The sequence below is a fragment of the Bubalus bubalis genome, chromosome 18 (genome assembly GCF_019923935.1).
Source record: "Bubalus bubalis isolate 160015118507 breed Murrah chromosome 18, NDDB_SH_1, whole genome shotgun sequence".
Taxonomy (NCBI): domain Eukaryota; kingdom Metazoa; phylum Chordata; class Mammalia; order Artiodactyla; family Bovidae; genus Bubalus; species Bubalus bubalis.
The window spans coordinates 1,533,942-1,548,156 of NC_059174.1; the positions used below are offsets into that span (position 1 = coordinate 1,533,942).

At 55.6% G+C, this 14,215-nt stretch overlaps 2 protein-coding genes and 1 non-coding gene across 6 annotated transcripts; 2 read left to right on the top strand and 1 right to left on the bottom strand.

Annotated features, from left to right (window-relative positions):
- The first annotated feature begins 378 nt into the window (after nucleotides 1-378).
- Nucleotides 379-1,685, top strand: EXOSC6 (exosome component 6). Its single transcript, XM_006040738.3, has one exon. The coding sequence runs from the start codon at nucleotides 446-448 to the stop codon at nucleotides 1,262-1,264; it is 819 nt and encodes a 272-aa protein (XP_006040800.2). The 5' UTR covers nucleotides 379-445; the 3' UTR covers nucleotides 1,265-1,685.
- A 426-nt stretch (nucleotides 1,686-2,111) lies between these two features.
- Nucleotides 2,112-8,026, bottom strand: LOC102397317. Of its 4 annotated transcripts, none has more exons than XM_044932257.1 (6): nucleotides 7,841-8,026; nucleotides 4,414-4,461; nucleotides 4,194-4,336; nucleotides 3,926-4,078; nucleotides 3,484-3,626; nucleotides 2,112-2,849 (listed from the first exon to the last, which is right to left on the bottom strand). In XM_044932257.1, the coding sequence occupies exons 1-6, from the start codon at nucleotides 7,909-7,911 to the stop codon at nucleotides 2,580-2,582; spliced, it is 828 nt and encodes a 275-aa protein (XP_044788192.1). In that variant the 5' UTR covers nucleotides 7,912-8,026; the 3' UTR covers nucleotides 2,112-2,579. The 4 variants fall into 4 exon arrangements, with proteins under 4 accessions (XP_044788192.1, XP_025124171.1, XP_025124172.1 ...); XM_025268386.2 differs by having other exon boundaries at nucleotides 4,414-4,464; nucleotides 7,841-8,024; XM_025268387.2 differs by having other exon boundaries at nucleotides 3,965-4,078; nucleotides 4,414-4,464; nucleotides 7,841-8,016.
- TRNAG-GCC lies at nucleotides 5,562-5,632 on the top strand. Its single transcript has one exon. It is a non-coding gene; the product is annotated as a tRNA-Gly (tRNA).
- Nucleotides 8,027-14,215: the final 6,189 nt, after the last annotated feature.

Consider the following 14,215-nt stretch of genomic DNA (forward strand, 5'->3'; position numbering starts at 1 on the left):
GCTCACACAGTCCGCAGCGCGGGAGAGTTCCAAATGCACCCCACAAGCTGTGCCAGCCAGGGCACAGTACCAGAGGGACCTCTTGGGCAAGGCGGTGGGGGAACATGTATACAGATGTGTCACTACTGCAGGACCAATTACAGCTTCACAAGTGAAAGGAAGAAGACCCACGCCCTGGGCTTGCGCTGGCGCGAAGGCTAGAGGTCAGCGGGGCCGGTGTAGATGCCACTTCTGCAGGCCCGTCTGATCCACCCATGCACCCAGCTCTGGCCGTCCTCGCGGTGGCCCGGGGCTCCGCGACGCGCGCCGTCCCCCTCCAGGGCGGCAGGGGGCGGTGTGGCGCCAGCCGCTCTCCCGCGCACCCTCGCGCGGCCGGGCAGGCGGGCGGAAGCGCCGGCGCACGGGGCCCGGCTGACGCGCGGAGCCGGCCGGCAGCAGCGCCGCCATGCCCGGGGACCACCGGCGCATCCGCGGGCCCGAGGAGTCGCAGCCTCCGCAGCTGTACGCGGCCGGCGAGGGCGAGGAGCCGGCCCCTCGCGACCCAGCGCGGCTGCGGCCGGTGTACGCGCGCGCCGGGCTGCTGAGCCAGGCCAAGGGCTCGGCCTACCTGGAGGCGGGCGGCACCAAGGTGCTGTGCGCCGTGTCCGGCCCGCGCCCGGCGGAGGGCGGCGAGCGCGGCGGCGGCCCGGCCGGGGCGGGCGGCGAGGCCCCCGCGGCGCTGCGCGGCCGCCTGCTCTGCGACTTCCGCCGCGCGCCCTTCTCGGGCCGCCGGCGCCGCGCCCCACCGGGCGGCGGCGAGGAGCGCGAGCTGGCGCTGGCGCTGCAGGAAGCGCTCGAGCCGGCCGTGCGCCTGGGCCGCTACCCGCGCGCGCAGCTGGAGGTGTCGGCGCTGCTGCTGGAGGACGGCGGCTCGGCGCTGGCTGCCGCGCTCACGGCCGCCGCGCTCGCTCTGGCCGACGCGGGCGTCGAGATGTACGACCTGGTGGTGGGCTGTGGCCTGAGCCGCGCGCCGGCGCCCGCGCCCGCGTGGCTGCTGGACCCCACGCTGCTGGAGGAGGAACGCGCCGCCGCCGGCCTCACCGTGGCGCTCATGCCGGTGCTCAACCAGGTGGCCGGGGTGCTGGGCAGCGGGGAGGGCGGCCCGACCGAGAGCTGGGCGGAGGCCGTGCGCCTGGGGCTCGAGGGCTGCCAGCGCCTCTACCCCGTTCTTCAGCAGTGCTTGGTGCGGGCCGCCCGCAGGAGGGGTGCCGCCGCGCCCTTCTGAGCCAGAGACCCGAGCAACGACGGACGCCAAGGACCAAGCCGCAGCTGCCACCACAAGGACCCCCGCCGTCGGAGCTGAGAACTGGGAGCATCGGAGAGGATCTGCGGAGGCGTACTCAGAATAGCCGTGTTGGAGCGATTCTTTCCAGATTGCTTCGTTAAAGAAACTTTTCTAATTGAGCTGACTCCCAGCCACGACCCAGTTGAAGAAACCTGCCAGCGCATCTTGACTCCTAAGTTGGAGAGGACTTCCGCTGGGCTCATCGGGAAAACAAGCTGTTGTCCTGCAAGGGACGGACCCTCTGCAGGCCAGCCCGGGACTCCCTCCTGAATAACTGGGCTGCTTTTGAGAGTGGGGATAAGGGGGCTGTGCCTTCCACGTACATCTGAACCCAAACAAAACCAATTTTTATAATCTGAAACATTCTTCTCTTGTTTTTGGTACTGACTTTAACGAGTAAGGCTCTTCTGATCTGGGGAGTGTGTTCTCAGGGCTTGGGACAAGCAGGATCTTAAATGTGTCCTGGTGTTGCTGGTCCGCTGGTGAGAGGGCACTTGAACTGCCAGGAGTGAGAGTTTCTGGATGCTGGAGATGGACTCTGGCCATTGTGTAGACAGAGCGGGCCTGTCTGACCAGGAGGGTGGGCTCTGCCCTGTGTGGCTCCTGAGCCCTGCAGGTTTGTGCTCAGGTCCGAATTGGGGAAAGGGCCACCTGGGGTCCTCCCTGCACCAGCTTGGTGTGACCTGAGCTTGTGTGTCTCAGGGGCCTGCTCAGCTGTAGGAAAGGCTGGCTCAAGGCAGCTGAGAGACCAGAATGAGGCCTGGGGACCACACCAAGAACCCCTGACTAGGGGGAAAAATACAAACTTTATTTGCCCCCAGTGACATGTATTTCCAAAGCATATCTGAAATATATAGAACCACAGCAAAAAGAAACAAGATAGAAACAAGGTAAAAACGGTAACCCTGTGGACACCCAGACAGGACGGGGGCTTTGAGAGGGGAAGAGAGCTGACGCTGCTCCCGGGGGTGAGCGTCCAGCTCTGCTTGCAGGAGCGGGCCTCGGCTCTATGAGATGGTGCGCTGGTGCCGGACAGCTGTGGACCGTCCCCCTTCCCTGCAGTACCTAGACTGCCATTTGGACAAAGCTAAAGTGAAAGTGAAGTTGCACAGTCTTGTCCGACTCTTTGCAACCCCATGGACTGTAGCCCCCCAGGCTCCTCCTTCCATGGGATTCTCCAGGCAAGAATATTGGAGTGGGGTGCCACTGCCTTCTCCAGGGGATCTTCCCGACCCAGGGATTGAACCCAGGTCTCCTACATTGCAGGCATACGCTTTAACCTCTGAGCCAAAGCTAAAAGCAGCACTAAGGCTGGGTTCCTGGCCCATCTGGCTGAGCCACGCCTCCATTTCCATTGCCCTGGCTCCAGAATGGGTGGCATGGGTGCCGCTGAGAGACCCTCAAGAAAACACTCAAGGCAAGGACCGTGCCTGGAGCTGATGAGCCTGGAGGGGTTCCAGCCTGCTACTGACAGCCCTGGTCTGACGCCTGATTCTTGACCTGTAGGAGAAGCAGACGCAGGACCCTAGCACAGAGGGCCAAAGCGCGGTGAGGCTGGGAAGGGGCCATCTGCTAACAACTCCCAGTCTCCAACCCCCGCCTCCCTTTCCTGGCATCTCGGTGCTACTGTAGATTCTTCCTGAGACCCGTGAACCCAGAAGCAGCAGACACATGGCATTTTGTCTACTCAGCCCAGTTTTCCTAGATGTGATTCCATCTTGGGGAGCAGTAAGGGTCCCCTGGCCCAACAGGCAAGTGGAAGCAAGGAAGCTCCTTACTGCTAACCCTACAGCAGCCCGGCCTTGCTGAGAGGGTCCTGACAACAGCGGGAGCTTGGCCCACTTCAGGGACCACCAATAGGGGCGGAGGCTATGGTATAGTAGGGAACACTGGGGCTCTTGGAAGCTGCACAGAAGGCTATTATCAGGTCCAGGTTTGGATTTCTCAGTCCAGGAAAGTCCGTGTGCTTTGGCTTCCATAGGGAGCACAGGACAATGCAAGGGAATTGAGGCGGGTAGGGAATAGGACAGGGCCCTATCTTCTGGACATGGCCTGTGACAGAAGTCAGTCGCCTCCCTGCAGCCACTGCTGTGGTCTCCTGCACAAACAAGGACCCAACCAAGGAGGGTGAGGATGGGGGGAGGTGCCAGGCCACTCACCGCAGCCTCCAGGTCTGTGTGCTCCTGGGAGCCATCCGCCTCCGGATGGGCCCTCGGGCCTCTGGGCTCCTGCCTGGGTTCGGTGGTTCTGCATAAGGACCCCTGACTCCTGGAGCCCCTGTTCTGTTCACAGTCCTCTGTCCCTGGACAGGCACAGTCACCAGTCAGTGGCCGGGTCTGAAGGCCCTAGCTAACCCCAAAGAGGCCACTCGATGCGCAGCACTGATCTCAGGTGTCTAGGGCTCAAGAGGACAAGCAGCTGAGTGAGACAAGCTCTAGCTCCAGACAGCTGCTGAGTGGGCCGGGGCGGGGGTGGGGGGGTGCGGGTCACAACCGGAAGGAATGGGGGGAATGCACCCGGGGAGGGTGAGGAGGAGCCCTGCAGCCAGGGGGAGCCCGAGGCTGGACCCCGGGTACCTTCAGCAGGGGGAAAACCTGGCACCTGTGGAGTGCGGCCTGGGCCCGGCCTTGGGGGCCTGACCTGGAAGCTGGTCCCTCCGCTGCTCCATGAGCTCCACGTGCTCCAGCAGGCGGTCCACCTGGGCCTTGATGTGGCTCAGCTCGCCCCTGAGGCAGTGCAGCTCCTCGGTCTGGACTGGGGGGCAGGGGCAGAGGGCACTGCTGCTGGGACCTCTAAGCCCATGCTCCCTTCTAAGGGTCTCCCAGCTCCCCACTAGTCCTGCCGGTGAGGGCTGTGCCCGTTCACTCACGCTTTATCTCGGGGTGCAGCTGGCTCTTCCTGGGGGCCCTGTGGAGACTGAAGTGGCCCTTGACCCCCGTGCCCAGGTGGGCCCTCCGGATCCTGACAGGCACGCGGTGGAGGAGGGGAGGGACCCCCTGGTGTTCATACCCCCTGTGGAGACAGGACAGAGGGAGTCAGGCCACCAGCCTCCCCTGCGCCCAGAGGCCCGCCCTGCAGGACCCACCTACCTGCAGGGGCCGTCTTCCCTGTGCAGCTCGTAATCCAGGCTGTAGCTGCTGCTGTAATAGAAACAGGGAGAGGATCACTGCCCGGGGCCAGAGTCCTTGCCTAGACCCCAGTTTAATTTTGGGAAACAGGTTTGCAGCTTTTCCTTAGAATCTCAGGATTCTTCACCAAAAGCGCTCCCTAGGCACTTGACCAAGGTCACTTTGGGAGACCCCAGCAAACCAACTTCCCTGTCGCTGGGCTCGGAACGGGGAACCTTGCAGGTGGCTCCCGGTGGCAGGAGGGTCAACTGCCCACAGGCTTCTGGCCAGTCAGATCTGGGCCCTCCGCGGGCTCCTCTGGCTGACCCAGGCACTGCTGATCTTAGTGTGGCTCTTAGTCTGGCAAAGGATGAAAGGGAAGAGTTAAGTCAGGGCCCAAAGCTGTGGAGGGGCTACAAGAGCCTTTAATCCTGCATGGGAATGGCCGGGATGCAGGGCCAGCCAGACTGGCAGGGTGAGGACGGAAGCCCGGCCACCTTCGCTGCAGTGAGAGGAGGTGGGCGTCGAGGGGGTGCCGGGCCCGGCCTGGGGAGGAAGATCCTGTGGGGCTACCGCCCCTGAACTTCAGTGCAGCTTGAGGTTTCCGTTGGAGCAAGCGGGGCGCTGGGGTGGGGAGGAGGGGGCTGTGAAGCGGGTCAGGGAAGTTTCTGAAATAACCTTCCCTGCCCTGCGCCTAGGAACGAGGGGAGAGGTTGGTGGGAGCCCTGGGGCAGACGGGGGACATTCGGGGAGAGACCTTCGCCTTCATCGCGAGGCCCATAGGCCGGCGGATGAGGTTTCCGGCCGCCCCCGCCTTGCCTTCTGGCCTCAGGAAGTCTGGGTGGGCGGCCCGGGAGCCTCGGGACGCCGCTGATCCCGGGGGTGGGAGGCCCTTCCTGGGAGAAAGGGTAGAAGGGGGCACGCGGCAGGGCGGGGTGCCCCGCTTCCGGCGCCGCGGGGGCCAGGACGGAACTCGGGCTTTCGGGTCTCAGCCAAGCGCGGCCCCTCGGGGAACCTCCTCGCTGGTCCGGCCCCCGACGGGGCTGCAACTCCGCTCGGGAGCGCAGGGGAGGGGAGCCGCGCGGGGCGAAAGACGAGTACCGAGCTAGTTCAACAGGACCTCCGCTGAGGCATTGGTGGTTCAGTGGTAGAATTCTCGCCTGCCACGCGGGAGGCCCGGGTTCGATTCCCGGCCAATGCAGAAGGCTGATTGTTTTCTTTTAAACCCCTTTCTTCCTCCCTCCTTCCCCTGCCCCTTAAAAAAAAAAAAAAAGACTTTCTAAAATACCTAAAAATGACTAAGTAACAGTGATTCACTGACAGTTGAGTACACACTTGGGAGCTAGGGAGTTGAGACAGAGTTGGGTTGAATTTGGGGGTTAGAGGTTAGGCCTGGGCTTGCTGCAGGTTGAGGGCCTGGGGTCATTCCTGCTTTGCCCCACCACCACCCCCACACCTCCAGTTTCCTCTAGGGTTTGTAGCCTTGCCCCTCCCGGGGTCCACAGTCCCTTCTGTCCCCTGGTCTGGGCTAATGATTACAGTCTGCAGGCTTCCACTTCCCACAAAAAGAGAAATAAAATGTACCATCAGAATGGTGCTGACGATGGAGGTCAGACCTCAGGGCCAAAGGCCGGGGATATGGGGCAATACTTCCGCCACAAACCTTTTCCTCTAGGTTGACAGATGCCGTTTTGAGACCCAAGGCACGTGACCTGCACTTGACCAGTTCTCACAGAGAAGGCATCCAGCACCTCGGGGGCTGCCAGGACCCCAGCCCGCTTCGGACGTTTTTCCACAGTCTGCTGTCTGACCGCCACCCCCCCACCCCCCACCGAGGGCTTCATTCTCCCCACTGGAGACCCCTGAGGACACACGGGTCTTGAAGAGGCCACCCCTGCCCCAGGCCTTGAGTGCCCAGCACCCGTAAGTGAAGTCTACATTCCTGAAGGAGAGCTGGCATTTCTTCCATTGCTTATGTCTTCCTCCACAGGCACCTACAGGACTGAGGCCGAGCCTGCTGGGCCAGGGGCTGGGAGGACATGAAGTCAGAAGAAGGCAACTGGAACCGAAGAAGGGTTAGCCCAGCGTCAAAGTGGTCACATGGAAAAAACAGGGCAGAGAACTGTGGGAAGGGGCCAGTTACAACCCTTTAGACAGATATTTACAAAACCCTGTCAACCCCCAGATGAGAGTCTCCCACATGAGATGGGAGGCAAACCACACACCATATATGCAGTTCTGCATCACTGGAGAAACCCAAGTTTAAAAGTCTATGTTACCTGTGTATTACTATATGTGAAGTCGATGACCAGTCCAAGTTCGATGCAGGAAGCAGGGCACTCAAAGCTGGTGCCCTGGGACGACCCAGAGGGATGGGATGGGGGGGGCAGGTGGGAGGGGGGATTGGGATGGGGGGTCACAGGTACACCTGTGGCTGATTCATGTCAATGTATGGCAAAACCCACCACAATAGTAATTAGCCTCCAAGTAAAATAAATTAATTAACAACAACAAAAAGTCTGTTACCTACGAGTAAGCATCTACTCATCAGCCCCAAACAAACGCAGTGAAAAAAGCAGTCTACCCTATCTAAGGTAACCCAGAGCCTCAGGCTGCCGCGGACAGGGAGAGATTTGGCCTAATCCCTCTCAAGGTCAGCCTGGAGGTGCAGAAGCTTCTCACAGGGGCCCCCACCCAGCCCTTCCGTCCCGCTTCGAGGGAGATGAGACCCAAAAGAAACCAGAACCTTTGGTACCAAGTGCTTACACAGCATTGTACCTCACAGCGACCACCTGCCGACTGCCTCCTGCCTCCCCTACCGCGAGACAGAAACCACCGAGGGTCCGCAGACAGGCCAGGAGCAGAGCACAGAGGCCCGCGGAGCGGACCAAGGGCCCACGGGTTCCCACACACCTTCCTTATCATCTGTGGAAATGGCACGGTGGCTGGCAGAGGCTGCTGAGCGCCTTTCTGAAAACGTTTAAAGGTTTCTTTAAAATTCCTTGAGGCTTCACAAGCAAGAGGGACGATTTCATCCAGAAAGGTTCCCATTTTCTACTTCCCAAACATCTATACCCAGAAACAGCTCCTGAGTGCCTCGCAGGAGAGGTTCCGCTTGGAGGACCCACAACCTCTGGGTCCAGGCGAGGGGAGAGGGCACCCCCAGCAGGAAGGGGGCTGGGTTATGTCAGCTAGAAGTGGCCTTGGAGTGAGCTGGACCGACCCCCCGACCCCCCAGTTTACGGGTAAAACCTGTGGCCGAGGGAGACGGCGAACGGGACAGGCGGTCTGGCCGGTTGGGGCGGCACACTGAGCAAGCCTCCTGGGGTGCTTCTTCTGTCCCGGGGAGCCCAGGGCCCCAGACAAGCCGTGGTCAGACTCCCTTCCCAGCAGGCAACCCCGGACTCACCGGGAGGTGGCTGTGCCCCATGGCCTCTTCCGGCCCTGCCGGACAGCGCTGGGCCTGGGCTCCCGAGCCATGTCCGATCTGAAGGGAGAGCCGCGGAGGCAGAGCTGAGGGCCGCTCCAGGCCGGCCCTCTCTGCCCCGCTGCTCTGAGGGGAGGCAGTGCCCATGGGAGGCCGTGCAGTGGGTGCCTGTGCCCAGTCCGTGGGCAGCGTGCCTGGTCCCCGGTCCCGGCCCAGCTGTCCAGGGCTGGGCTCCACTCTCAGGGGACCTGGTGCTGAGACAGTGTCCCTTTGACTCACTTCAAGGCAAAAGAACCTCTGAGGGTGGGGAGGCTGCTCTGCCGTTTCCCTAAACTGACCTCAGGAACCAGCCCCATTGTCCAGCCCCTGGGGCCTGGGGTGGGACCGTCACAGGCAGGAGTGGGGATGTTCATGACCCCTGAGGGACCCCAGCCCTGGCCGGGTTAGCTCTGCAGTGTGCCCGCCGGCCGCCCACCCGCAGCTGCCTCTGGGCTAGGCTCCCGGGCTGGCTGCTAACAGGGCCCCAGTGGCTCTCTGCCCGCCTGGGCTGTGGGAGGACACCCCGCTGCCCTCTCTTTTGGCGGCGGGGTAGTCAGAGAGTCCACTGAACCGGTTTAGAGCAGGGCTGATCAGCAAGCCAAGCAGTCTGTGCAGCAAGTCAGGGCAGGGGGTCTCCTTTCGGGCCCCTTCAACGCCCACCATTTGAGCACAGAGCTCCGTGCTCGTGGCAAATGGAGGGGAATCTGCTCATTGCTGTATTCCCACAGATCACCTGGGGCCTGGCCACCTGGTCAGTGCTCAGTTGATATCTGCTGAATTAATGAATGGAACGCCATTAGGTCAGTTCTAGCTTTTGTTTGTGGGTTTGGATGGGATCTCAGAGTTTCACCTGTGACTTTGAGGCCCCTCCCTGAGCCCACCCCATTTCCTCCTGAATCTATGATTGTCGGGAGCCGCGTTAGGCATTACTGACCAAATGGAGGTACAGCCCCCAGCCCCCTCTCCTCATCCCACAGGCACGGACCTGGGATGAAGGAGTTAGGCCTTATGATTCTGACTTGTTTTTTCCTCTCCTTGGCTGAGTTGACTGAAAAGGAATATTAAGGTGCTTATTGTTCTTGAGAGGGGCATGAGAAGGCACAAAGCCTTCTGCAACTGTGCTCAGAGAATAATTCATAAAGTTAATCATCGACATTTGTTTAAGGACTTTTACAAAAGAGTGTTCCAGGATGAGCACATACGCCGCAGCTTGAGGCCATGGGAGGGATTGCTATCTGAAGCCTATTTGTGAGAAAAATGTTTATGGCAAAGGAGTTTACTGAATTTAGGGCTTAGAAATAATTAAAATAGTTAGAAGTTAAAGATTTAAGGAATGTTGTAAAGTTAGCATATTTTACTATAGCTTATAGAAGTTAGGAATTTTTAGAGACGCTATAGCTAGAACCTTTTTAAGAGATAGTGAGCTCAGGATGTTAGGGGCAAACAGGATTTAGGAAGATAAGTAGTAAACTGAGGAATGTAGCATGAGTTACAATGTAATCAGAAGTTAACTATAGGACACATTAGAGGAAGTAGATAATAGATGGTAAGGCTGATTCCAAGAGAATCACTGAAGCAGGAACTCTGAAGAGCAACAATGATTTATGGACATAATAAATCTGGGTGAGGGGGAACTGAAAATGTCAAACCTCTGACCTAATGCTTTTGTAAAAGTATAAAAGAAAATCTTAAACTTGAAATAAATAGGCAGTCCAAGAAAACTGAGAGGCTGCCTCATCGCTGACACCGTTCATCTCTTCAGGTTGAATCCCTGGCTGCTGGAGCTGGACTCCGGCATATGATCATCATCCATGGCCCACTTTTAGCTGTCAAGACAGTAACAAATGAGAGCCTTCTTTTCCTGTTCACAAGGCTTCCTGCAGCACAGTCACCAAGAGCATTTATCCAGCACCTGCTTGCTCACGAAGAGCGACAGGAAGACCAGCAGCAGTGTCCCGAGATGCTGGCAGTCCTGACCGGGTCATCAGTTGGGAGGAAGTCGGTGATTCTGTACCCCCTCCCTCAGTCCTTCTCTCCCATTCACGATCCTGTCTTATCCACTCAATAACACATTAAACACACACCCAGGCACTAAGAAAACAGCTGTGCTTCCATGCCGTCTGGCTTTCCATGTCTTTTCTTTGACTTTCATATTCACAGTGTCCAGAGAAACACACCCATGTTCACCATGTAGGGCAACAATGCCTGAAAATATGTAAAGCAAATCTCATTTTAAAAAATGGACTTAGGGAACTCTGAAGAGGGAGCTTGCACACATGTAGCACTCATTGCAGCCTGTATAGCCAGCAGGAAGAAGGAAGATAACTATTTTTAACAAAGGAGGACATTAATCTCATGGGGATTTTATTAATATCTCCTGCTATTTTTTGCAGGGGCTGGTGGGGGGCGGTGGCTGCTCCATGCAGCTTGTGGAATCTTAAGGCTTGAACCCGGGCCCTCAGCAGTGAAAACATGGAGTCCTAACCACTGGACTGGATTCCCTGGTAAGTCACCCTTCCTGTTCAAAAGCAGGGAGAACATGTGATTCCTAATGTTTTAAAACAGCTGTTGGAAAACAGCGTCTGCTGCTGCTAAGTCACTTCAGTCATGTCTGACTCTGTGCGACCCCATAGACGGCAGCCCACCAGGCTCCCCCGTCCCTGGGATTCTCCAGGCAAGAACACTGGAGTGGGTTAACATTTCCTTCTCCAGTTGGAAAACAGAGCCCCTCAGAATTAAGACATTTTAGGGAATCCAAAGGCAAGATAGCTTCACCTAATTTTTGGACAAGCACTTGTGCCTTTCTGGAAAAATAGGTGAACTTTTAGAGAATTTAGAGTTATAATGGCCATCCTGGGGAAACATTGCTTTAGATAAGTCCACCTAAAGGGAACTCCTTATGTATCAGTCTGGTGGCTCAGGTGGTAAAGAATCTGCCTGCAATGCAGGAGACCTAGGTTCAGTCCCTGGGTTGGGAAGATCCCCTGGATAAGGGAATGGCAACCCACTCCTCTGTTCTTGCCTGGAAAATACTATGGGCAGAGGATCCTGGTGGGCTACAGTCCATGGGGTCACAAAAACACTTTCATTTTTCAAAGGGGCACTCGTAAAAGAGAGAATTCCAAACCTTTCAGAGACAACTAAATTCATTCTTCAATTGGTATGCAGAAGTTTCTAAAAGATAAAGTTTTTTTTAAAAACCACAGCTTTAAAAGGATTCTTACTACAGGCGAATAAAAAAATTTTGATGAAAAACTGACCATCTGATCAGGTAACATTAATTTATTCCATCTGCCAGAAAAAATAATTTGGACTTGAGTTTTATACCTGGGACATGGCTAAAATTTTTTTAAAACAAAAGCTATAAGATCTTTATGTCTGCCTGCATATTATGTGTGTCTATTTGGGCATCCCTGGTGGCTCAGAGGGTAAACCTGCAGTTCAGGAGACCTGGGTTCGATGCCTGGCTCAGGAAGATCCCCTGGAGAAGGAAATGGCAACCCACTCCAGTACACTTGCCTGGAAAATCCCGTGGACAGAGAAGCCTGGTGGGCTACAGTCCATGGGGTCGCAGAGAGTCGGACACAGCTGAGCGACATCACTTTCACTTTCACGTGTGTGTGTTACAGGCGTGTGATATTTTTCTGCCTTCAGATGGTGTTGCCAAAATTAATTTGTAAGGAGCGCTATTTAGTTGGCTTAAAATAAAATTAAGCATGTATAAATTAAGTATACTCTCAGAAATATAGAAACTAACGCACATGTTTTTCCAGTTCATGTGATCTGGAATAATGGTTGATAAGTAAAAGCTAGCTTAAGTTTGTTGGTGTAAGTAAAAACAGGCATATTTTCAGAATTGTCAATATTGGAAGTAAATATGCAACTTTCTTAGCCTGGGTTTGCTAATCAAATAGGCTCAGGCTGTCTTCAATATTTAGTTATTTATTTCACAGTGCCAGGTCTGTTGTGGCACGTGGGACTTTTGATCTTTGTTGCAGCATGCAGGGTCTTTAGTTGCATGTGGGAATCTAGTTCCCTGACCAGGAATCGAACCTGGGCCCCCCGGCATTGGGAGTGTGGAGTCTCAGCCAGTGAACTACAAGGGATGTCCTTAAAATGAGTTTTAACATCAAAAATACACTGGTACAAAATTAGAATTTGGTTTTTCCTCTCTATTAAGAAGGCAGAGTTTCTTTGCCTTAAATGTACTCTGCCTAAGAAACAATAAGATTCTGTCTTTATGAGATCTTACTCAGAAAATCTGAGTCTTCTTTTTTAAATTTTATTTGACTGTGCCGAGTCTTCCTTGCTGCTGGGCGGGCTTTCTCCAGTTGGCAGAGAGCGGGGAGGGGTGGGGTGGGGGCGCTGCTCTTCATTGCGTGTGCTGGCTTCTCTTCTTGCAAAGACTTTAGACCACACAGGCTTCAGTAGTTGGCTCAAGAGCTTTGTTGCCCCAAGGCTTGTGGAATCTTCCCAGACCAGGGACTGAACCTGTGTCCCCTGCATTGCAGGGCAGATTCTTAACCACTGGACCACCATGGACATTCTTCTTATTTTTCATTTAAAAAAATTTAAAAAATTGAAATATAGTTGATATATAATGTAAGGTACAGGAGACAGTGTAGTGATTCATAATCATAGGGGCCAAGAACCAGGAAATAGGGAAGAGGTCTTTGCTCCGTGTTCACCTCTTACAAAGACTCCCAGAGTGATTTCCTAAGGGACACCCTCTTGCATTCCCCCTGGTTGTGAAAAGCTTGAGCACCCAGAATGTGGGTAGGACAGTTAATGAATAGGAGTCATAATGATGATGCAAGGATGGGGAGGCTGGCAGTCAGATGGGAAGAAAGAAGAAGGCTGAAACAGAGGCCAAGCTGACGGAAGGGGCAAGAGTAAGAGAAGAGAAGAGCAGCTGACGGAGGTGGCCATACTGAACAGCTGTCCCCAGAGTTCCCACGCTGATTCCCAGGCACATCCCCCCTGAGTTCACGGATGTGCAGAATAGTCCATTGTTTTCACAGAGTTCCCAGGAAGAGAGGGAAGGGTGATCGTATCACCCCCATATTACAGTTGTAACCAGCAGCCAACAATGATTGAATTCCAGCTATTTGCCAGGCATTGTGCTACAAACTTTACATCCATCATCTTGTTTAATCCTTATAACAACTTTGCAAGGTATATGTGCCCCATCTTTTTTTTTTTTTAATTTTGGATCTGAAGGGACCTTTGGGCTTAGTTGCTCTGTGGCATGTGGGATCTTTAGTTCTCCGACCAGGGATTGAACCAGTACCTCCTGCATTGGAAGGTGAAGTCTTAGCCATAGGACCGCCAGGGAAATCCAGATGCTCCCCATCTTACAGAAAGGCTTGGAAGGTGCCCAGGGTCACATGGAGAGCAACTTGAGAGGAGTAATGAGATCTCAGTCCCCTGCCTTGAAACCATGGTGTTCCAAGAAGTTGGAGGACTTACTGAAAGACCCTTACTGATGGGCTCTGCTCTAAGCAGAGCCCGATTGTGTCAGCACCTCCAGGCCTCACTGCCTTTGTGCAGGGATGCCCTGTTACCCACCTTACCCTGCACAGAATCCAAAGGCTGGAGCGGCGCCTGGTTAGAGCACGGGGTAACAAGGGCAGTGCTGCAGGCCAAGGTGCCAGGCGCCAGGTGGCCTCTTGTCGTGAACCTGAGTCTTTCTTTTGGCTGTCCCACATCGAAGACCCCTTCCTATGTTAGAAGTATCCTCCAGCTTTAAGACAGAGCCTGCCTGCTGTGAAATAAGCTGAAAACGCCCCTTTCTGCCTCCCTTTCCTAACCTTGCAGCAAGGGCCTGGACACATGCCCTGGCTCCTCCAATCAGACCCACCCGCCCAACTTTAAGTTAAAGCTGCCCTTGGAAGAAGCCCATCTTAGCAACTGACGGCAGCAGCTACCTCCAGCTTTCAAAGGAGGTGGCACGTCCAGCCCGGGTCCTGGTGCCTGTTGTGGCATCTGCCCAGCAGAGGCGGGGCGTTTCTTCCAGATCTGACCCTCCAACCTTCCAGAACTCCTGGGAACTAACCAGTATCTTGGACAAATTCCGTTTCTGCTTAGTCACCAGACTCAGTTTCTCTTACTTAAAAGTAAGAATCTTGCTTGATAACAAAAATAGGACCAGAAGCCCTGTGGGAAATGTGGGTGATGTAAGTCTGGCAAGTGGCCAGAGGCCAGTGACAACCCAGCCAGCATTAGGGGACAGGACACTAACTGCCCGCGGCATGCCATGGCAGGACAGCTAATCTTGTGGTGCCCAGAACAAAGCACCCAGCTAGGACCGGCTTTCGG

Coding starts and splice junctions, on each gene's coding strand:
- EXOSC6 (XM_006040738.3), top strand. CDS start 446: ATGCCCGGGGACCACCGGCGCATCCGCGGGCCCGAGGAGTCGCAGCCT.
- LOC102397317 (XM_025268386.2), bottom strand. CDS start 7,911: ATGGCTCGGGAGCCCAGGCCCAGCGCTGTCCGGCAGGGCCGGAAGAGG. Junction 4,465..7,840: donor TGGGGCACAGCCACCTCCCG/GTGAGTCCGGGG, acceptor TTTCTATTACAG/CAGCAGCTACAGCCTGGATT. Junction 2,850..3,483: donor ACACAGACCTGGAGGCTGCG/GTGAGTGGCCTG, acceptor CCTCTGTGCTAG/GGTCCTGCGTCTGCTTCTCC.